At 40.5% G+C, this 24,328-nt stretch overlaps 1 protein-coding gene across 2 annotated transcripts in view; it reads left to right on the top strand.

Moving 5' to 3' along the window:
• Positions 1 to 24,328, top strand: part of CLMN (calmin) — a 73,602-nt gene that overhangs the window by 33,687 nt on the left and 15,587 nt on the right. For both annotated transcript variants that reach the window (XM_030949074.1, XM_030949073.1), the window contains exons 2-5: positions 16,646 to 16,707; positions 19,175 to 19,270; positions 20,829 to 20,912; positions 23,448 to 23,540. In XM_030949074.1, the coding sequence (XP_030804934.1) occupies positions 16,646 to 16,707; positions 19,175 to 19,270; positions 20,829 to 20,912; positions 23,448 to 23,540 (335 nt within the window). The remainder of the gene's footprint in view (positions 1 to 16,645; positions 16,708 to 19,174; positions 19,271 to 20,828; positions 20,913 to 23,447; positions 23,541 to 24,328) is intronic.

The following is a 24,328-nucleotide window of genomic DNA, read 5'->3' as shown; positions in this document are numbered from 1 at the left end:
GTAATTGTGGCAGTCAGGAAGGGCCCCGTATCTGGAATGTGCTTTCCTTGGCAAGCACTGGGAGGTGGCAACCTTCAGGGTGTGACAGGAGACCTATTTATTTACTTTGGTTCTTATGCTTACTGTGGGGGTTTTCTGTGTGTCCAGCTTGGGATGACAATACTTGTCTGCCAGCCATGGGCTCTGTGATAGCTACACTGTCCAAGACACTGCAGAATTTTTTCATGGCTATTTTATAAACAGACAGCTGGTTTAACAAGGCCAGCTCTTTTAGAAATAGGTTAGTGCATTTTAAGTTAATAAAGTAATTTGTTAAGGCAGTTGACTTTAACAAGGTGTATTAGTTTTTACCAGTAAAAGTGAGTGAAAGGCTCTTGTAGCAGGAAGCCAAAAGGGTTGTTTTATCCAGGTCCTTCCTTCTCTCTGATTTGTTTTTTAATATTGCAGTCCATTTAAAGGTGGCACCATACAAGGTCATGCAAAGAAGACTTTAAATTAGTGTCAGGTATGGTAAAAATCATCTATTTATCTGTAGTGGTGAAAGTCCTACTGTAGGCTGGACAGAGCAGGCAATAATGAAAAGGAAAACCAAACCCAAGGCTCTTGCCTTGCCACTGCCATACAAGCATGAAAAAGCAAAGGTTTCTTTTTCTCTACCTCCCAGGGCCTTTAATCCATATAGGCCTTTTTCTTCAGCCTAGAACATGCCAGCATGCCTTCAGCCCAGGTTCTCTCTGACCTGTCCCACAGCTGAGACTCATCCACTGCAGTACCTGGCCGGGAATGTGCTGGAGGCAGGTGCTCACACAAAGGTCTGCCCAGCCAAGCATCTCTGACAGTGCCAGAGGGGGTACCTAGTTAGTTTGAGAAAAAGGCAAGAGTTTTCACAATTTCCTCATCTAGTCTGCAACCATTTGCAAAACATGGACTTCCAGAGACAGGAGGCAATTTGCTGATAAATAACTCACGTGAATTTTCCTTTAGTGACTGTGTGTCCCCTTAAGCTCTCCCTAAAGGTGTTGAATCCTCAGCATCTGGCTGTGAGGACTTCAACAGTGCAACTGTGTGAAGAGGCAATTCCCTTAGTTTTGTTTTTAAACCTGTGTCCTGGTGTTTTCATTTGATGTTCCTTAGTTCTTTTGCTGGGAAAGACAGCAAATTAGTCTCTCAGTGCCACTCATGAGACACCTCACACAAAGAGAAAAAATTATTCTGTCAAATCCTAAGTCTTCGTTTCTTCAGATCAAATAATCTTACTCTTGCCACCACTCTTGTATCAAAAGATCAAAGAATTGTTTGTCACCAGAAATATCCATCTGCCAGGTAAGTAGTCACTAGAGATTAGCATGAGGTGCTCCAGCATCTCTGTTCTGGTAAAGCATAAAGATGACAGGGCAAAGGCTGGTATCACCCATAGACTTTTTTCAGAGCCAGCTCTTCCTAGGCAGAGACACAAGACGCAAGACAGCACTCTGCCAAACCCACTGCAACTTGGAGATCTTGTTAGGAAACAGGCCAGGACCCGCACTGCCTCCTAGTTGTAGGTGGATATTGGCACGAAGTTCAATGCAGGGTAACCAAAAGGAGTGCTGGAAAAAGGCAGCTCCTTCTTCTAGCACTCTAGAAGTGAAATATTCACCAGCATTTATGCTTTATCCATGAGGAAACTGGGACTAATGCTTACATTAGTGCCTGGATAAGGAAGGAAACCAGACACCACGGTGACTTCACAGATTTCCTCCACTGGTTCCCAGGAGCTCCTCAGAAATGTGTAATTCATCATAGCTTAACTGGTGCAGCTTAACTGGGTCTTACTTCTACAAGTGATTGGTGCTCCAATGTGCCAGGCATGATATGAAGTCAGGATACTTTTCCCTTTCCTGGAATGCCTCTGGTACCTGGCTGAGCACCAGCTGTCTCAGACTTGAAGAGTAATTAGTGGTGCATCTCTGTTTTTGTGCCAGAGGTTAAAAATGTTTTAGGGCTACTGCTGAAGTATGAGATGAGGACTTGCATGCATTGACTTTTGGAAATAACTTGAAGCACAGGTTAGGTTTGTTACATAATGTTGTTACATTAAGTTATTAAAAATAGGTGGATCCTGAGAAACTGTGGGATTTAACTCGAGTGGGCAAGTTTCAGGGACACTAACTCAGCATTGATTAGCCCATCTCTGTTCTTGAAGAACAAACTGTTGGGACAAGATGTGAGTGGAGCAACTGTATTTAGAAACGTGTTTCCAGGGAAACATTAGTTTCCCTGGAAGACAACCCTGAGACATGAAATTTTATGTGACTCTTGGGACAAATGTTAAGTTTGAAGACTTTTTCTTCCCCTTACTTTTTATAGCAAGTACATTCTGCTCCAAATTCATTTGCTTCAAATCTGTATGGAAAAACCTATTTTAACTGTGGAGTTCAGTATCTCAGTGGATTTCATTAAGAAAAGGGCCCACGCAAGCTGCATTTCAAAGATCCATCTCTTGCATAGCAACTCAAATCAAATCAGAGCTTTCTAAGCATATCCTGGCATACCATGCAAAGTGTGATTTAAAAGAGCAAGGCTTGAGACGTAACTTGGCTTCTTGTATGACATCAGACAAATCAGTCAAATGTAACTTGTTTGTAAAATCAGTACAGTGATAATTTCTTATGTTTGACCTGAAATTGCATGGATCAATTTTATAAGTGTCTAAAAATCCAGAGGAAAAGGGTCCGTTTATACCAGCAGAAGGTTTTTCCTTTGACTGGCAATTCCTTCTGAAACCAGATGATTTCATCTCTTAACCCCTTGGCAGCTTCCTTACCAGTGAAGTTCTCTAGAAGACTGCTGTATCTCTCACTTAGTGGGCAAAGTTTATGTTCTTTATGCAAGGAGATCTCTGTTGAAATTGTAAATACTATGAACTTGTCTAAGTACTTTTTGTCATTATTTTGAAAATTTTAAACTGTTCATAAACTCAAAGTTTTTATTTCTCTTCATGTTGTCTGTGACAAAAAATATGTCCTTTGCTATATAATTGTACTTCTATACCTGATTGTATCTTTTAAAATTTTTTTTTAATGGAGAGAGTTGGCTGAAAGTGTCTGAGTGGAAGGATTTATATAACTAAGCTTTAAAATGCTATGTTTAATGGTCATAGAAGTAAATAAATTGATTATTGTTTTTCTAGTGGAGATATATGATATATGATATACTGGCATTCATAAAAGCCACCAGTTATCTCCATTTTTTAATTTTCTGGCCAAGGTAGGAGAGGAAAACAAAATTTATCTTGGGAATTTGAATGACCCATGGTCATTCTGCTCATCTGTTAATATCAAAGTGTCTTTGTTTGCTTACACATGTGAGGTTTAATGTGACCACCCTACAAAAACAGCTATAAAATTAAACCTTTTCAATGTTGAAAGAACAGAGTAACTATTATTTATTATTTTATTTATAATGAAATGATCGACAGATTAAATCTGTTTGTTTTAGAAGACAAATAAAAGCTAATCCTGATGCTTATCTTGAGCTGTGGGTGCCGTCAAGGAAGAGCCTCTGTGGGACACAGCTGTGCCCAGAACACTGCAGGATGGGAGATGAGTGAGGAACCAAGGCTCTGCAGCCCTTAAAGAGGTGTGCTGCATGTTGTGGTGTCATAGCATCAAATCCTGATTAAATTATGTGCTTAGGGATTTCTGACAGGCTTTTTGTACTTAATTGCCACCCACGTGTTTCATCTGTCATGGAATTGTAAGTAATTATATTGCTGTCTTTGGTCCATACATCCTTTCCTTGCATTTATCAGCGGCTGATCTCCAGCAGAGCAGCAAAGCCCTCTCCTGACAATGTGTCTCCACTTAGAGGATTCCCACCTACTCTGCACACACCACAGAAAATAAGGAGTGTTCATGTCATTGGTGTGGCTGTTGCTGACCATTTGAAAACAAACCAAAAGTGAAATTACTGGTCTGTCAGCCAGACGCAGCTGTAGGCAATAGTGTGAGCTGCTGGCAGTAAAGCAACATGGAGCAAAGTTATTTTTCAATCAAGTTAGGCTTTACCCTACTAATCCACTGAAACTGCAAAGGCTGTTTTCAGTAAACTCGTTGCTTTATTAAATGGGAGCCAAAGCCAAAGGAAATCCACTTAAGAAAGAAATGTTAAACAATGTAATTCTGCAGCTGTAGAAACAAATTGAAATAGAGAAGGTATATTTTCAAAGCCATTCTTACAGCTAAATTGCAGTCATAATTATTAATGGAAAAAATAAACTAAAGGGTAACCACGAAAAGTGTCTGTGAAGTTACACTAAAACAAAATTCCCATCCTGACTTTTCTGGTGACTTTCTTATGAATGTCCTGTTGGTGAGCAAGGGAGGAATGGCCTGGTGATAAAGTTCAGTTGTAACATTTTCTCCTCTGTTACTTCCAGTATCAGTAACTTCCAGGGTTAGTAGGTAAAAGGTGTTTCTGTCTTTACAACTTTACTGCTCTGGGGTCAATATACAGATGCAAACAAAGCCAGCACAAGAGAGGCACACTGGTGTATCAAGTCCTGTTGGCATTCCTTCCTTGGCTGTGCAAATGATGTTATTGATCAGCAGTTTTGGTGTTGTTGGATAGATGAATGATGAAAGTAATCTTATGAATTCCTTATTTACTAAATACTAGGGCCTGACTTTGCACTCAGTGTTTGTGGGTTCAGTTTCAAGTTAGCGTCAAAGTATGAATGATTGCACTGTTACAGATGAGAAGCACAGAGCATGAAAATTTATCCAAGGCCTGAGAGAAATTCCCACAGGCATTTAAGATTTTGAGCCTTCTCCTTGACATACCTTACACAGGATTTTTTGATAGAGGTCATATTCTGGTATCCATAACCTTGCTAGCACTATTTTGTAGCAGAGTCTAAATGCTGTTTTGCATTGAGAGTCTTTTTTTTTAATGATACCTCAGTTTCAAACTAGCATCTTCTGCTTAAAGACTTGGTGTTTCCCTGTTGCCATGCAAGAGGCTGCAGTCAGGTTGTTGCATTCCTGATTTTTTTTTTCTCTATGAAGATTTCATTGTGTTTCTAATCCTGAGGGGAGCTGACTGTATGATCATGTTTTAGTCATGATTACTCAATTCTCTGGTCTGACTTTGCTTGTACTATGGATGCTGCAAGTGCTTTGATGATGCTCATTGCCATGCACACTTCAAGCCTGCCAGAGTCCTTGGAATACTTAATAATGTCTTTCCATGATCTCAAAATGACACACAATGGGGATATGTGAACTCTAGCTCTCAAAATCCATGAGTCATGGCTCATATTTCTGAAATGTTTTGTTTGTTTTAAGTCATTTCATACAGCTGTAAAGAGTAGAAGCTCCTCACAAGAGTTAAGGTTCTCAACTTAAAACCAGGCTCTCCCAGCAAAGCAGTTGCTGGATGGCATCATCCAGGCAAGGCACTGATTGCTGCACAGGACCATGACCATCTGCAAAAGCTTCTCAGCTGAAAGCACATGCAAAGGCAGAATGGGCAGAATGGCTCTGTCCTGGCTCTGACACAGCTCTGTGAGATACCTGGGCTTCTTGTAAAAGAATCTTGTACAAGTCATATACAAACAGTCTTAAAACAGCTTTGAAATCTCTAGGTCTGAGCACAGGCAGGGCCTGAGTGAGGAGATTTTGTCCCATTCACCCACAGTGCCCGTGCCTGTGCTGTACTAGCTCACCTGATCTCAGCGCTGGTGACAAGGTGTTCAGACACCAGGGTCTGTGTGCAGTGCAGCCTTCCTTATGCTTTTGGTGTCTTTTCCTATTTTAATGGATTGTCCAGCTCCTTAAGGATTGCCATAAGGAGCTGGAGTATGTAGTCCTGACAGCATTGGTGTCCTCTTCTGCTGTTCATCCATCTATCCATCCATCCATCCATCCATCCATCCATCCATCCATCCATCCATCCATCCATCCATCCATCCATCCATCCATCCATCCTTCCTCCATCCATCCGCCTATGTTTGAAGAAAAATGGAGGCTAAGGTACTGATTTTTTCCTGTTGGCATGCATGTTCCAGCTCCAAGGTAACTGGAGGCCTACAGAAGGTGGAGGTATCACCTATTAACCATATCCAGCACATACCAGCATTCCTCTGGGCTGAAATTGCCAGGTGTGCCTGTCAGAGAGAGGAAAAGGAGACAGAACAGAAGCTGACTGATTAGAGCTCTCCTGACTCCTCCAGCAGCAGGAATGCTGTCAGCCCTCATGCTCTGCATAATTCCCATTGCACAGCATTCCTTATTTGATATGGCAAATGGATAAAAAGCCAGGAGGAACATGCACTAACCATAATCCTGTTGTTAGGGCTTGGGGTGAGATGCAAGGCAGTGCAACAAGGGGAGCAAGAGTGAGCTCGTGTGATAGTGTCTGTAAGTGTAAGTGCTCTTGGGCCAAGGGCTGCTGTACACACTGGGCCAGCTCTGCTGCCAAAATGTGGCTTGACCCTGCCCTTGTGCTGGGCCTCCCTCTCCTGCCAAAATTCCTCTGCTAGGGAGTATGACATATATTGGAAGGTCTGCCTTTCTCTGGAATATCAGATTAACTTCTGAGTACAAGCTAATATAACAAATAGATGGCTTAGGTCCCGTTGTGAAGTGTATCTCTTAAACACATCTCAGGAGGGATCGTTACGCATGCTGGACACACATCAAAGCCACAAAATACCTGTTCTTTCCATCAGCTTTTTTTTTTTTTTTAATTTTAAGCTTGGCTTTTGGAAAGATGTGATGATGCCATATGAGCACTGCCAGTTGTATTAAAGGAAGGGCTTGTTGCATATGTGATAATTGGTCCCTGAAGTTCTTGCTGCTCCCATTTGCTTCTTTGTAATAGAAGAGACTGCTGTGTCTTGTCCACAGGCATAAAAAAGTCTGATAAGGAGGATGACAGAGCTGATGAGGTTGAAGGTACCGTGCAAACACAGAGTAATGTACAGTACAAACACACAGTATAGTTATGTAGTAATGGGGGTTTTGCTTGGAAGAAGATTTTCTTGCTATGGGTAAAATTGTACATGAGGAATGTCTCTCTGGTAGATTTTGTCTTTGGAAATGTCCATAAACAACACAGATATTTGCTTGGCACTAAAATCCAAATTCTTTTACATTTGCCTTTCTTTCTGAGTGGATATTCCATGTTTTGGCTATGAAGGACAGAGTGTGAATTTTCATGGTTCCTGCCATGTTCTTATTTGAAATTTGGAAAATAGATGCAAAAATTAGCAAGGTAGAGAGGTGGTGGCTGTCCTGGAAGCTACAGGTGAACTATTTAATAGCAAAGTGAGAAGGCATGTCAGTGTCAGTGTTGAAGATGCATGAAGTGTCTACAGCTCACTGTGCTGTGGTTTTTGATGACATTGGTTTAATGCCATAAAATGGTACTATTTTACTGTTGGATCCTCAGAAAAAGAGAGCTCATACACACATTGCTCTTCCTTGGGTTTTCATCCTGGCAGATTTGTTCAAACCTGCCTTCAGGCACATAGCTAAAAATGTGGAGCTCCCTCAAGAGCATCAGTGAGTCACTTGAGGGCTGCATTTCCACATTCTGTGAGACTCAGGGAAAACTGGGATTCTGAGTGTTACTGCAGGCCTTAATCCAAACCCAGTCCAAAATTTTGTCTGACACCTTCTAGTTTTGATTAATTGGTAAGCTGTGCCAATATTATTTCTGAACTATGTTCATGCATTCTAACCTGGTCTTAGAGCCTGCTGGAGCAAAGGAGAGACTGCTGCTGATTTCAGAAAAATAGTTTCTCTGCTCACTTTTGAATAATACTCAGGACTTTCAGCTCACAATTCCCTGTGCTACCTGAAGCAGTGCTCTCCAGGGTGCAGAGGGGACCAGGCTTTCTGCTGTGCTGCCCACATAGCCTGTGTTAGTGCTAGAGGGGCCAGGCTTGGGATCTTGTGGGGGAGACTGCATGATTGACTTCACTGAACACTTAGAATTTTGCCATCCTTAGTCTGTCTGTAACTTCTTCTGTGGCAGCCACCCTTCTAGAAAAGCAGGAGTAACTCTCTTGAAGCCTCCTAGAATGAGGCTTAAATGACCCAACAGGTCATTTTAGTCAAATAGCAACTCCTCAGGAGTATGTACTGGTACAGCATATTGGAGTATGCTAGGCTCTTGCATTTTATAAAATGCATCTTAAAAAGGATTTCTACCATAGTTCAGCTTTTTATCCATTTTAACCCAACTTTGGCAGCCTATGGTCTGCCTTCATCCATTTTTGAATGGCGGTTGCCTCGCACTGCAATACAGCACCTTATATAGTGTAGCTCCCACCTCTTACACTGTTTTTGGTTTTGTGTTCCTCTTTGTGCCTCCAAAAGAGGCTTGTACCCTCTACTTCAGATCACATGTCTGGCCCACAAAGAACAAAGCATCTGCTTATTCCTCCAAAGCCAGAGGATTTTTCTCTAGTAAATATTAATCTCCATAAATCTCTTCAATCTTTTGCTCTTAGAGTTGCATGTATTTCTGCATGTCTCTAATATTCACCTGATTACCATGCTCCTCACTCTATTTCTTCTGTGCTGCTTATTGGCTTTGATAAGAGACATTAAAAGGAAGAATAAGTAGGATAGAGGCAGCAGGCAGTGTGGCTCTGGATTCTGCATATCCATATGAGGCCACTCCATTTCTTGAGCACACCAATAGGTTTTGGTGGTCCCTGCACTTTCTGGCTTTTCTACTGCTCTTTCAGTTCTGCAAATATATAACTAAATTTTACTTATGAACCTCTTCTAGTGCTGGGGTGTCCAGAAGGCTTTGTGAGCATTCCTTGGTTTGGATGATGTATAGCTCAGGTAATCTCAAGTTGTTTGGGGACAGTGGGGGAAGCAGAAAAGAGAAATCCAGAAGCCACCAGCACCCCAACAAGCAATTTTTGTGATTTCAGGGCTTTTGCAAGGTAGTTCTGTGACATGTTCATGGTTGCCTTTTCTTACCTGATTTTAGAAAATGAAACTACTGTCTTTTAAGTTTCACACAGGCAAAGGCAAATTCCAAAGAAGATGATGCACCTCTGGCAGTTGTCTTCTCAGCCTTTCTGTACCATCCTGTGGTGCTTTAAAGATCTTGGTTAATAACAGGGGGAGTTAAAGACTGATTTGTCTAAAGACGCTCAGGAAACTGCCTGGGACTCTTCTGTGGAAAGTGGATATGTTGCCAGTCCCCTGCTCCTGCGTTTTCTTCATTCTACTTGCAGATTTAATTACAATGGTTACAAATGCATAAAAATAGAGTTAAACACCAACCTGTTAACATTAACTGACAAATATAGGAAACAGTGGGACTCTGGGCACGTGCTAGTTCTCATCTGATTCTGAATGTCAAGAAATATCCCTGACACATAATGTGGGTTTTGTTTGGCTTCTTTGCTCATCTTAAATTATTCAGGCTTTAGCACTGTTGTCAGATGTGATGTATAGCAGAATATCTTACTGCATTTCAGATTTTGATGTCTCAACAAAGTTAACCAGCCAAAAGGACTTTTTTTCCTCTCTAGGAATGAAAAAATGTGAAGAATAAGGAATGCTTCACAGTTGAAGCTTTCTAGGTCTGCCATAACAAGTAAAGGTAAATGCAAAGTGGAGATGGAATGGACTGGACTCTGTGACTAGCCCTTACTTGCTGGATGTAGGATCGTCTCTGAAGGATGATGTATTTTTCATTTTAGATGCCACAAGATGAGAATGGAGATCTTTCCAGGGATCACTTAGAAGTGATACATAGAATATTGGTGCAGATGCTGATATGGTTGTGGGACCTGCTTCTCCATGTGGGAGGGAAAGGTCTGTGCTGGTAAAACCATGTCAATGTGAACTTTATTCAAGAGCCATTTCTCTAACTGATGGGAAGATAGTGCTAACTGGTACCTGGCTGAATGTGACAACTTTGATTTTGTTAGTTTCAGAGGGGCGCTCCTGATTTTATTTTTGAGCAAGTACAGAGAATCTGACTGAATATACTCAAGTAGGTAGAAAAGGTGCAAGAGGTTGAAATTGAAGTTAAGCATTCTGCTTTAAAGCAGAGTTCAATATGCCAGCAATGACAGGGATGGGATATTTTGCCCACTGCAGAGCTGGGGCCTCAGTCCCAAGAGGTGAACCATTTGGAGAAGCCAGTACCAGTGCAGCAAGCAGCACTGGAACATCATGAACTCTGGGTGAGGAATAACTCTTGAACCACAACGTTATTGGTTGCATTTCACCTAATGGCACCTGCTGGTAACAGCAAATCCTGTTTCATTTCATACACAGAAGGCGGTATTATTGTCCTCGAATAGTGTGTAATAAATCACAAGAGGTGTCCTGCACAGCCTGGAAACCCCTTGCTGGATTGACACTTAAGTCACTTTTTAGATCAGTTTCAAACCTGTTGACTTTAGCCTAGTTAAAACTTTATTTGGGTGCAGCAATCTTCATGGTATACACTGATGTCTGTTTCATTCAGTGTTCAGAACAGAACTGCATTTCTCTTTTTTAACCTTGTCAGATTTTATTTCATAACATTCCTGGCATGTAAATGAGAAATTTTGTTATTCTGTTCAATAACATTTCCCATGTATACAAAGAGCAATGTGAACAAAGATGTTTGCTTTGTGGTTGAAGGGTACATGGAGGGGAATCTTTACCATCTGCCACTACTAAATTAGTTTTCAAGGGAAAATATAAATCCCTCTTATTGGAAGCTATTTTGATCAGCTCTAATAGTAATATTTTATGTAGGATTTCTCTTCCAAAGCCCAATAGAATTTACAAGTAAATTAATCTAATTCTTTGGCAAGAGAAACATCTGTCTCAGATATTATGAGGATTGAAGCACTAAGTGTTTTTTAGAAATCTCATATTCATCTTGTAGTATTTGTCTGGTGCATGTAATCTTAATACACCAATTGCAGCAGTAAATATTTTGCTATAATCAGACACTGAAGTCCAAAAGAAACCTGTTTAGCTGCAGCTAATGAAAATGTAATGCTTGGGATCTTACAATGTTTGTGTTCTGCAGCACCAACCTGAGTTTTAAAGAATTTTGAACCAATAAGACTTGGACTCTGCAACTTTGATGGAATGAAAAAGCCTCAAGCTTTCAACACCTGCCATAGAAATTTAATAAGGACCCTAATAAATGGGTCAGTTTCAACAAACAATTAACTTAACAACTTCATCTGGAGGGCTTAGAGGCCCTGTTCATAAGAGGTAACTTGAGAGCAGACTCGTGTTATATAGTGTAGTTAATGTTTGCTTTAGAAAACCAGGGTTTTTAAGATTTAATATTTCATGTGCTCCAGATTACATCAAATTGGCATATGGTGCACAACAAAGCCTCCAACCCCTGTATAGATCAAACAGAAAATTTATATTAATCTTCTAAGCTGTTTGGGGATTTCTTAAGCACAAGGTAAATATAGAATTCACAGGAATTCATAAGCTTATAAAATTAATTTTGTGGGCAATTTGGCTAAAATTTTTCCTTATGTTTTGATTATGCCTTTAAAATTCACACTCCTACAAATATGGAGATTTTTATGTGCAAGTACTGAGTATTCACAGAGCAGTGCTGCTGGTCTGCACCATATACATGAGAGGAATGTTTTGAGCTGTTTTTTCATCCTCTTGTGAAAACATTTAATAGAAATTATGTCTCTGAGCATTCATAGTTCAATGTGTTTAATGTAACTCTGTGTTGACATAAAACAAAAGTACAAAATTTAATTGCACTTTTCCCTGCCCTACTTTACACATTTAATCTTAAACTCTCCAGTTTTTTTGCTGTCGGTTCCTACCCCCGCACCCAGTTGCTCCTGCTCACCCCCCTTTTCCTTTTGTTACAGTACACCTTTAATCATCCTCCCCATGCCAGATGTGTTGCTTACATGTGCTCTGTCCTTGGGCTGTGCACCTGAACTTTGTCCCATGTATTGTGTTTGAACAGTAGAAGGTCTCTTGGACAAGGATCCGTACTTCCCATGGGTTGTCTGTATCCGGTATCTGTCATCAGCATCCTGCATCCAGTGCCTGACCATGTACTCTAACTAATGGCCTGGTCTCTGTTTGCCTGTAGGCAATTACTTGCATCTATCATCATCTCAAATGAGCATTTTTAGGTAAAATCCATTTTCTAAGATGTCAGTCTGGCTTCCTTTGTGAACACTGTTTGCAGAGGAAGGAGTATTCAGATTTGTTAGTATGATGCCTAGTAATCAGAAATACCTAAGCTGTGTCACAGTGCAGGAACACCCAGTTTAAAATCCTGTTCTCATTTTATTTAGTGGCCTGGAGTTCAAAAGTGGATTGTTCAATGTGTGTTCATTAGAGACTGATTGATTGCTTAACTCTATGAACGTGAGTTTGGCGGTGAGGAAGGCAGAAAAGAGGAATTTGCATTTCCCAAGACTTAGGGTGTCTGAACCATGTTCCACTTTGGAGTTAGGCTGTAGTATTTAATTATCATACATTTCCCCATCTATTTTTGTTGTGTAATAAGAAGTGTCATTCTCTCCTGATCAAAGACATTGGCAAATGCTGGGATACATCCAGAGCCATGCACATTATGAACTGGTTCTGTGGTGGCCACTGGGTACTTATGAAGTGAATATGGGGTGATTATCCTGGCAAGTTATTGCCTCTGCAGCCAAGGGTGGTTGAAGCATCCTCTGTCACAGTTAGATGGCCAACACCAGCATTTCCATCTGGAAGACTTGCTTCTTGTTAATAGGGAGTGTATCTATAGAGACTGAGTTTGTGGTAGAAAGAAGGAAGGTGGATTTTGTGCTTCTTACAAAACTGGAACTTGGCAAGATGACTGGAAAGTAAGTTGTAAGTGGATGTACAAGCCAGCTTAGCCTGTTGTGAAGGTTTTAACATCATTTGATGATGATATCCTAGATGAAATGCTAATAGGTTTGGAAGCACATTTAAGTGACCTTCTGCTTTGCTTTGGGAGTAATATCCATACATGCAAATCAAGCAGTTTCCTGAAACGATGTAATTATACACTGACAAGTGTTCTACTCAAATCAGCTTCCATGTTTCATAGTTCCTTGAAGTGCCCAGCCCCATGGTGGTGTGCCTCAGAGGATTATTTATAACTGGTTCTACAACAACAGAATAAATAGTATTTAAAAGCAAATCAATATTTGCTATCTCCAATTTGCTGTTGAACATAGAGGCTCTTAGGGATTGGCTTCCTGCAGGTGATGCAAACAGTAGTGACCTTTGAGGACATTTGGGAGGGGAAGAAATGCCATTAGCAAATGCCCATGGAATTTCTAGACTGATGGGGAAGGAAATAGTGCCACACAGGAAAGCAGCAGAACTCCCTTGTGCATTAGCAGCTTAACCTTGAATTTTGCCCAAGTGGTTTTTGAACTAGATTAGTTTTACTCTTTGAGGAATTAGTTGCCTTTGCATAAGATTTTATGAAGCAGTATATCTTTGTGAATATTGAATACTGACTAGGGTGCAGTTACTGGGGCTGAGCCAAATTCTGCCAAATTCTTCTGTCCTCTAGGACACAGCTGTGGGGCAGAGAACTGTGTAGGTTATACAATAGGGTACACCCAATCCTAACAGTACACCTTTTTCCTCTCCAGTGGCTTCTTTCCCTCTAAATTATTGCAGTTAATGCCTGTCAGTGCCCTACCCATGCACTTTGATAAAAACATTGTTCCTCTTACATCCTCCTTACTGGAAGAGTCTGGAAGACCCAGCTTCTATGAGTGGTCAGAATTTGTATCTATAATTTTTCTCTTATATCAAGGCTGAGCTGAGCTAAATCAAAAAGACAATTCTGGACTTTTTGCCTTCCAGTATTACATCTTTCAATTCAACCCTCACAGCAGGTATCCTTCTTTCCCAGTACAGGATTTGTTTAGGGGCCAGCCATATGGTGAGTGTAATTATTATTTTATAATAGTGTTATTGCTCTCTAGCTGCCCAGTAAACACAGTGCAGTTTTAGTAAACTATATATGTAAGTATAGGAACTTTGGACTTGAATGATTTTCTTCACTTTTATATAATATTAGGTGTGAAGGAGAAAAAAAGATTCCATTTAATTTATAGAAACTGCATAAAGTTTATAGAGTCCCTACAATCGTCTTAAATGAAAGGATTGTGGAGAGGAGGGGCTGTACTGAAACTGGGAGGTCCACAATGCTGGAGCAGAATAGCAGTTAAAGGCACACACCAGTAAATACCTGTGCTGAACTTCTCCCATTAAATCTGCCATCCAGCATATGGACTGCATTAGGGGTTTGTGTGCCTTAGGGATTTTATAAACACATTTCCTCTCCTTTCCTCTTCCCCTTCCAGTTACTGTTGCTTTAGAATTTTACAGAATCAAATAGTGCCCATTCTGGGGTCATCACTCTTCCTGGAAAGAAGCTGTTTGCTATAGAGACAAATTCATCTCAGAAACCTGTCTATGTATGCAAGTGCTTTCCTGAATGTGCCTTTTTTTAATGTTTGGTGTGTGAGCTTCCCAAAGCAGTAATACCAGCTTGGCTCACCCATCCTTTGAGGCATATGTGCAACTCCTGATTTGCATCATGGCAGAATTTCTGCAGCAAAATTAGGAGCCAGTGTGTGCTCAGTTTTATGGATGATCTGTAAATAAACACAACTCTCTTTTGCATCCTTATTTACACTGAAAGTGAAGGTTGCCAAAGTGACTGGTGAAAAATATGACAAGAAACCGAGCCTCTGATGAGACCAGAAAACACTGTATTTGCTTCTGTGAACATTTCTGTGTTTCCTTTTTTATTTTGGTTGACATTGGAAATCTGTATATCCAGCCCATTTCATAGGGTCTCCTTTTTCTTTTCTGAAGCCTGGCACTGGTGCCCATCCAAGCATTCCTCAGCATTTCAGACAAGTTTAATGGGTGGCCCTGATGCCTACTGCTAGCTCCTCTGCCTGTTCTGTACACCTGTATTTGAACAGAAAGAAGCATATCTGGGAATAATTCTGGCTTAACCTCCACCCACTGTCCAAGGTTAATTTTAACAGCTCGATTGTCGAAGTTACACCCTGGGTGACACACAGCACTTCTGCTGCTCAGCCCTGGCTGTGGGAGTGAGTGCATGGAAACCCACTTCTGAAGCTGAGGTGCTGAAGAAGGCAAAGCCCAAAAAATATGTGACACATCTCTCAGTTTATTGTACTTTGAGATTTGTAGGTGGTAAATGCTGTGGGTGTTTTTTACAGACACTCTGGAGTCCTAATATAATTTACAGTTTCATTTGGAGAGAGCTGTTTCAAATCTTTGCACGTTCTTCTAAGACATTTTAAAAGGAAAGCCAACAGCAATAATTAGTTTGGCATTTTCTATGTTTTCTAAAGCGCTTAAAGCATAATGACTTTTTTTAACCAATCTTGGAGAAAATCAGGTTTTATGGAATAAGACAACTTTAAAGGCCTGAATGGACATCAGTGACAGATGTACTTCATGCTGAAAAGCTCTATTCCACTGCATCAAAATAAGGAAAACAGTTATACACATGATTAGAGGCTGCTGACCCTTTGGTTCAAATGATCAAAAAGAACAGTATTAAAATTTGATTTACAGAAGCTACTGCTTGGCCTGTAATCAGTCTGACCAATAAAAGCAACCCAGACTTTTTCAGAATGTGATTTCCCAGTAGATAGGTTAGCTGTTTTTGTAGGGCTGAAGAAACACAAAATGGTTTTCAAATATATTTGATATGCTCTATGAGTAAATTGAAATACTAGCATATAACTAGTTTTAATGTGTTTTGTTCATAAATTGCCAGATTTCCTTAATTTAAGTGAAACTGGGTAACCACTTGAGAATAATTGTCTTTAAAGTGAAATATTGCTTTGACAGTCTACTTCATTTATATTAAATGTATGGTTTACTCTTTTATATTAGGAGGTAAATGAAAGCTGGTCAGTAATATGATTCCCCTTATACTCTTGCCATAGTTCACTATGGAAATGGATTCAGGAAATGGCAGATTTGATTAAAAACTCTTCAGCTGGCCCAAGAGCTGTTTGTACAGCACAGTTCTGGCGAGGACAAGCACTCCTAGTTGTATTGCAATATAAATAAAATTATTCTTCAGCCTGGGGACTTAGAATTTTGATTCTAAATGCACTAGTTAGGAGAATGGGAAGATGGGATTTCATGAGGCTTTTCCATTCATAAGTATAAAGACAAAATTGCTGTGTTGGTCCTGTTGCCTTTTGCATGCAAATACATTGGAGTCCACTCCAGTCCAATTTGCATGAGGGTGTCAGAGCAATAATCCTATAAATTGACATAGAAGGGTCAAGCTCAGAGAGTGGCAACACTGGAGAGCTGTGCACAGCACATAAATGTTCACCTCACTGAAGATTGCAAAACTAAGAAATTCCTTCCTCCTGCCTTTTAAATGCATCTACAAATGTACAGCCCATGTCTGGTCAAAGAAATTGAATAAAACACTGAAACTGGACCTTTTATCTCCTGATTTAGAATATATTTGTTTTATTCACCAAGTTCTCATGAATTCTATCTCTTTTGTGCATCAGTTTCTGAAATTTACTACCAGTTTTCCCTCTTCTGGAAAGTTAAGTGCTGTTTTTTGTTTCTGATATTTCTAGTCGAACGCGAAAATGTACAGAAGAGGACCTTTACCAGATGGATAAACCTGCACTTGGGAAAGGTAAGACTGACAAACAGTCTTGATATTGTGCTACAAGGACATAGCTGTAGCCAGATTGCAGTTAACTCCTCTAAAGTTGTTAAATTTTGGAAACAAAATTGACAACTGTTCGCATTTTGGGGAGAATGAGTGGAAGCTCAAAGCCTGTTTCTGGATTAATTAAACTTCATCTCCAGGCACAATGAAGGCTTGACTGGCTTTTATCATCTCAGGTGCGTTTAAATCTTTAATGCCATTGCCTGTTACCATGAGAGGAGAATTTTCCCATTGAATGCACCCATTTAAAATCAAATGTGGTTGAGGCTCTCAGATGATGATGTCTGTGTTCTTCCCTGAACTGGAAGTTCGAGCATCTAATGAATCATGGCTAAAGAAAGCTGTTCTTCAGAACCTGTCTTCATCCCAGATCTGAAGATGGAAAATAGTAATTCCTTATTAATCGTGTTATGGGGGGCAATATGATGGGATCTTCATAAATCCACTTACATCAGAGAGCTAATGTTTGGACATCATATATTTAAGTTGTAATTGTTTCTTAATGACACCATAGTATGGCTCTTAAACCTAAGATACTGTTCTTATTGATAGTAGATAAGTACTACCTCTCCTGAGTAGTTTGTCATGCAGAATTTTTTTTTGTGTTGAGGTTGAAAAGAGAAAAAAAAAATCCTAATATTACTGAGACAGCAGCAATGCTTAGTGCAGGATCTAGGAATGAGACCAGCTTCATGATCTACTCAGACTGGTGATTGAGCTTCACAATGCTTTAGTATGTGCAGTTAAATTTCAAAAAGTACAGAGTGGGACTAGGTTGGGGCTGACTCTCAGTTTAGTAGTTCTTGAGAAGTGATTGCATTCCAGACACAGTAAAGTAAAGGAGTTTTAGAAGAAAGGCATCACATATATAGTTGCCTAAGTCCACTACTCTGCAGTGAGTGTTTTAGAAGGCATAAAGGGATCCTCCTAAATCTCACTGGAAAATCAGAATAAGGCTAGTTGGAAATGTTTTGACTAGCAATTGCTCCCAAGGGCCTCTCAGAACGAAGACAGTGTTACATGATGCTTTCATGAATCAGGCTCTAGGGCTTTAAACTAACTGCAGGTTTGGAACTTGTCAGAAAGGGTTGTCAAATATGTGACTGCAAAGAAGGTCTTTGATTTACTGAAGGAAAAAGGCTGAAAGGGTGCTTCAATTCTGGTGTGCCAGGCTTATGAAGTCTTAGAACCTTTGTGGGCAGGTCAGCTTTCTCTGGAGTGAATACAAATTTTTTTTCCTCTCTGATTCAACAAATAAAAATGCTTTTCTGGAGAAAGGGTGAAAGCCTTTTGCTATATTAATGCATTTCCTGGAAGTGGCATAATAAACATAACCATGTAAACAATGACAACTTCACTGGAGCTCTCTTATTTCAGGTGATTCCCTGAGGACACTCACTGAGAAAGGTGTCTTCTGCCTTTATCCTCAAAGAGGCACTTCTTACAGAGTGGGTTCTCTTTTTCGGAGGCAGCAATGAAGTCTTCTTGTACTTCTTCAGGAAACTTTTGGTGTGATCCTACTTGTGTCATCTCTTGAAAGGATCTGGCTCTGCTGATCATGGGACAATTTGGAGTAGTCTGAATTTCTGAGCTCTGTTTGTTCTTGGTTTAAGTACTGAAAGAATAGAAAGTGTTTGGGGTTTAGTCTTTCAGATAAGTTATTTAATTTTGCTTTCTTTCATGGAGCATTGTTTAGTCTCTTGGCTAGATTAAAGACCAGTGATGAAAATGTGTGGTCTCAGTTTGCCAGGAGCAGTGCTGAATCGAACAGAAGTGCATTGCCCAACCGAAGATGAAAAGATTGGGCTCTTTAGGGGCACGTGGGTGAGTGGCACCTGAGCAGACTGCAATTGCTGCAGCTGGGACTGCCCCTAAGGGCTGAGCTGACTTGGCTGTGTGCCTTGAAGTGCACACATGTACCAACACCGTAGTGAAGTGAGGAGATGACTCCCTTTGGAGGAGTTTGCTGAGAAAAGAGAGACACAATACAAGAAGTTGCTTTTTAAAGTAGTTATAAAATGCTGAGAGACAGAATGGCACCACCAGAAGCCTTTCACATGAGAAGGGACATTGTGGCTGGCTGCATCATGGGCTTATTTCTGCACAAAGTGGTATTTGCTTCTGCTGGACATGTTCTAGTCTGGGGGATCAGCACCCAAGCCCTGGGTGGTTATTTCTTAGGCAGAGTATTTAGCGTTAGATTCTGTTATAGGAAACCTGGAATCAGTCCTTGTATGATTTCAGTTTTAGCTCTAACATTCATAGGACAGAATTGCCACCAATGTGAAGAACAATCAGCTCTTTCCTACAGCAGGCTGTGATTTACCTCTTGTATCTCTGTTTTGTAAAATTCTCCTTCCATCTCTCTGAAATCATGATGATTTATCAAAAAGCAGTGTTTTAAAAACTACCTGGTTTCTTTTCTTCGCAGTGCAAGCCTCCTTTGAAAGTGAAAGACTTGTTTATTGATATACAAGATGGCAAAATCTTGATGGCGCTCCTGGAAGTCCTGTCAGGACAAAAGCTGGTATGTACAGAGAGGGAGGAGCCTCCATTCCTAGGAGCTTGGTATGTTACAAGCAACAGTGCCTACATAGCCAAGGAATAAGGGTGAATTTGGGCCCATGTCTTGCATAATGTAGTAAGAATTTCAGCAACTTTGTTGTCATTTCCTTATGTTACAGGTGGGTGTCCTGAGCTACAATGTAGATTTCAAGGAAATATGACAATGAGGTGTAAATGGTGTGTGATCAGTGTTAATGTTCCATACCCTGAGGGGTTTTTCGGCTTTAATACTTTAATGCTCACACATTCCATTTGGAGATTACCCAAGTTACATTACCAAGAAAACACATATTAGCTGTATCATTTTTTAATCCCTAAATTCTGTTTCTATTTTTTCTAAGATCATTATGACACTCAGTAGCTCTTCTGATGCCTGCTGTAGGTCTGAGTTTCATTCATTGATTAGATGAATTAAATTCATTGATTTAGACCATATGAGTAAGACTAATGAAACCTGAGTTTCATTCTGGTATCCTGACTCAGGTTTCATTAGTCTTACTAATATGATCTAAATCAGCAGGGCAAAGCTTTACTAATCAGAAACTTCTCTCCTCCTTTCTTTGTAAAAGCTATGTAAAGTTCCACATACCAGAAATGGAACACCCAATGCAAATATAAATGCCCAGTTGATTTTAATGTTTTCTTTCTTCATCAATCTTGTCATCAGAACTCTCCTGTGTGTGGCTACCACACCTGGGTAAGAGGAGCAGCTGTCTCACCACTGCAGATGCACCTGGCGATGCTCTGTAGTGACTGACCACCTGCACAGCCTGCAGCAGGAATGCCCCCTGAATGTGTGCTCACACATTCAGAGTCAAGAATATTTTTTATTATTCTTGAAGGTTGGCAGAGCTGCAGCAGAAGTAGCTGTGTCTCTCTGTGCATTCATACAGATTGCATTGAGGGCCAGGCTTGAAATGAATTGAAGGGGAAGATACATCATGGTAAACCCTAGGGTGTGCTTTGGGAGGTCAGGGAGGAGGTGAGAGAAGGGGGTAAAGTCAGCTGGCTGCATTTCTTGTTAGCTGTTTCTGCACATGTGGGATAAAAACAGTGTGCCAAAGTGGAATTGCAGGGAGACAGGCATGTAAAATCTTTTATTTCTGCCAAAGTGAAGGTTTTTGCCTCCCACCTGCCTGTGCCTGCTATTAAAATTGCTCATGCTTCCTAATTAGGATAATTTCATTTAATTCAAGACAAAAGAAAATCTATTATGATGAATTTTCAGGCAAACCTGATCCTGTGACTGAACATGGCTGGGGAATGATTACGTAAATAATCAATGTGGCAGGTCCAAGAGAGTGGTAACATCTGGGGAGCAGGAAAGCTGGTTGCTCACCCTGTTTTGCTACAGTGGTGTAGTTGAAGCATTCTACTGCTCACAAAAGATGGCAATAATTTTTCATAGATAGATTTCCTTAGCTTTATTTTGCCTCAGTGCTTGTAGTGTTTTAAGCTTTGTATGATGTGGTGAATGATTCCACCAGTTTTAAAAACAGTGTGGCAATTCTTTTTTTTAGATGCACGAATACAAATCTTCAACCCATCGCATTTTTCGTTTGAACAACATAGCCAAAGCACTTAAGTTCTTGGAGGACAGTAACGTGAGTATTTTCAAAGACTAGTCTTAATATTTTCTCCTGATGTGTGCTGCAAGTTGTAATTGTTGCTAAGCTGATGTGCAAGGGGAGTGCTGCGTATATGCAAGAGGAGTGTACTGCTCAAGAGGCTGTGACTTACCTTAGCAGCAAGGCTGAAAAGCCACATAAAAATGCACAACAAGAACACCTACAGAGTCTAAAGCAAGGATTATTTGCTCATTTTATATGTTAAAGTTCAACGGGATTAAAGGATCAAGAACCCAATATTAAAAGAAAATAAAAAGAAATGCAAGAAATTTTTATGATCTGGGTCTTACTGGCATTACTTCAGTTACACTGATGGTAGATTATTTTCTCAGAAATACTTTCACGTATAGAAATCATGTATTTAGCTGGTAAACTGATTGCTGCAGCAGCTGGTCATGAGTCAAAAGCAGGAGAAAGTGAAACTGGGAACATGATATAAATGTATAATTCCAGGAATCAAAGCCTTACATGGATATAATTTCTCTCATAGTGAGTGTTCTACTATCACACAGCATCACTTCCTACAGTTATAAGTGACCAAGTGTGATCAGACCCTGTAGCTGGAAACGATTAATTCCTTTTATTTCTCCTGTGATGGGTTTATTTCAAAGCCCTGTGGAAGTGGCCTGTGTGTTGTTGAGAGTAATGGGGTCAAGAGAAGCCCCAGCCATGTAACAATTCATATACATGGTATACTTAGATCCTCCAGAAAGAGTAAACAGATATTGGGCTATTTCCTATAAAGGATTCAAGTAAGGTTAAACTTCATGGCTGAGGAGGGATCAGTGTGTGCAAAACCCCACCTTGTATGGGATGCTCCAACAGCAGTTGGTGTCATTTTGCTGCTTCCCTGCACTGAGCTTAGCTCCTGCTCCAGCAGCAGTGCTTGTCATGCAGGAGAGCTTCTGCAAACCCCAGTGCAGGAATGAGCATGATATGAGGTCTCAGCACATCTCTTGTGACTTTGTAGGTGTGGGAGGTTTAACATCCTTTGCCTTTTTCCCCAGGAGAGGATGTGAAAGGTCAAGAAGTTGTCCAGTAACTTCCAGGTGTTCCAGGCTCCCTATGGAAACTCCATCAGTAGGGGCTGATCTGGCCCTAAATGTGTACGTCTACACGTCCTGCTGTAGAACTGCTAAGAAATATTTTACATATTCCCATATTTCTTAACAGTTTCCCAGTTGATGCTTTTTACCCAAATCCAGCTAAGGCCCACTGGCAGATGAGATTGTTTCTCTCTGTTGGTACCAGTGCTTGGCAGAGCTGAAGCATATCTGGTTGCCAGGACCTCACTAGGTCCTCAATCAGCAAGGCCAGGGAGGAGGAACCTTGAATGCAGGTGGCTTTTTAATTAGTAGTTCTAAAAACAACTTTCTTCTGGATTTCCTGTTCCCTTAAAAGTAAGCAGTCAATATCTTCTAGCTGAGTTTCTCTTCTGGGCTGGGTGACAAACATAAGCAGCAGTAAGAGGATGGAGCTCACACTAAGCAGTGAAATGGTAAATGTGACTTGCTCCCCATTTTGGAGAAACTGTTATTCAAATGTACTAAGTCCTAAAGGTTTCCCCATGCCAAATACCTTGGAGCTAGCAAGAAATCTGATCCTTGAAATATGACAACTAGAGGTGTCTTCTTGCTTAGAGTGAAGATGTTGTGCAAACCACTAGATAAAAAGTTATTTTGCTTTCCTTTTTTCAGCTTAACCAAACTGATTAGTGAAGGGTGGTGATGAAAGTGTTGGCAAAATGCCTTGGCTGCCAAGAGCTTCAGGGTTAGACATTAAACCCCAGTGGGTGGAACCCGACAGTGTCTGTGGAGCTGGGGCAGCAGGGAAGAGCCCTGCTGAGTGATTCACCGTGTCCGGGATTCTCAGGGATAAATGGGCTGCTGGGTGCCATGTGCAGCGCTGACAGCTTCCTTGTCTCCTCCCTCCTCCGTGACCTTTGCCAAAACCAAATCTGTGTTGTCTAAGAGAATAACATCCTGGTGTTATCAGCTGGAAAAAACCTCAGTGTGGGAAAGTCTAGAGTTTGCTTGGATTAGGCAACCCTATCCGTTGCTAACTGATTTAATCAGAACTCTGTGACAAGCTGTGTAAGGTGGGATAAGGAAGGAGAAATGAGATGCATAGAAAAAAAGAAGTAAGCAGATCTTACTAGGATTTTAGATTTTTGTATGAGAAATTACTCTCTACTTTTTATGAGTGGGGTCCACTGGAGAGGGCCCCATCTTCCTCCTTTTTTGTATGGAGGAAACGCATTTGTAGTCCCAAAAATGCAAAACTTGAGTTCACTTTTGTTCTGCAGACTATGCTGGGGGTTTCAGATAGGAGTTCCAGGAGAAGGGTGATTGTGATCAGGGCAAATTTTCATTAATACAAGATTACAGCATTGCTTTTTTGCTGGCCTGTCAGTGGCAGCAGTGGTAGGGACATATCCAGTAGTCTCAGTGAATTTTTTGCATATACCTTGCTGCTTTGAATTTGGCTCTGAATTTACGATCTCTCCAACAGGTAAAGCTTGTTAGCATTGATGCAGCAGAAATAGCAGATGGAAATTCCTCTCTGGTACTTGGACTAATATGGAATATAATCTTGTTTTTTCAGGTAATAAAATTTGAATACTTTAACCATAAGTAATCAGTCTTCATGGTATCCATCTATTCCAGCTGAATACTGATTTTTAAATTGGTTTTTAATCCTAAAGAACATAATTAATCATGCTAAACCTGAGCTTTTCCCCTCCTAATATACACTAATTTTATACTTGCAGCTGCTTTCATTTTACTTTGTTGGACCTATTTTGATGTAAATTGGAGACAATTTAAGCCCTCATTTAACTTGGACCTGAATTAGAGCTTCAGATTACTGCTTTCCCTTCTTTTCTGTGCCTTCTCAGGGTTCTGTTCCAGATTCCCTGGAACTGAACCAATGTCCTGGGTATGGTTCCAGGTCACAGTTTATTTTCAATAACCTTTACTGGATTTGGTCCAATGTGGTGGGAAATTCCATTTAGAATCACTGTTCTCTGGAGACTTACTCAACAGAGCAAAAATTCCAAACTGATATACATGGTCATATGAAAGATCTCAAAGGACCTGGAACTGATAACACGTATTTGAGCCTGAAAATTGATTTATCCCCAGGCTGAGATTAAAACTACTCCCTAACCTACCCATGGTTTGGAAATTACCTTGTAGACAATCCCAAATTCTAATGGACAGAGAGAGATGGAGGGAGGGTTCTGCAACTCTCATGAAACTGTGAGGCCCTTTCATTCTCTTGGTCTGATTTAAAAAATGGCTGTAAGGTTAAAAACATGATCTCAAAGTTGCACTGGGGCTTCTCTCCGTGGCTGAGCTCCTGAGGATGAACAGTGCTGCACAGAACCAGTT

This window comes from Camarhynchus parvulus, chromosome 5 (genome assembly GCF_901933205.1).
Source record: "Camarhynchus parvulus chromosome 5, STF_HiC, whole genome shotgun sequence".
Taxonomy (NCBI): Eukaryota; Metazoa; Chordata; class Aves; order Passeriformes; family Thraupidae; genus Camarhynchus; species Camarhynchus parvulus.
The sequence above is the reverse complement of the archived record's forward strand: the minus strand, read 5'-3'. Positions and strand labels throughout refer to the sequence as shown.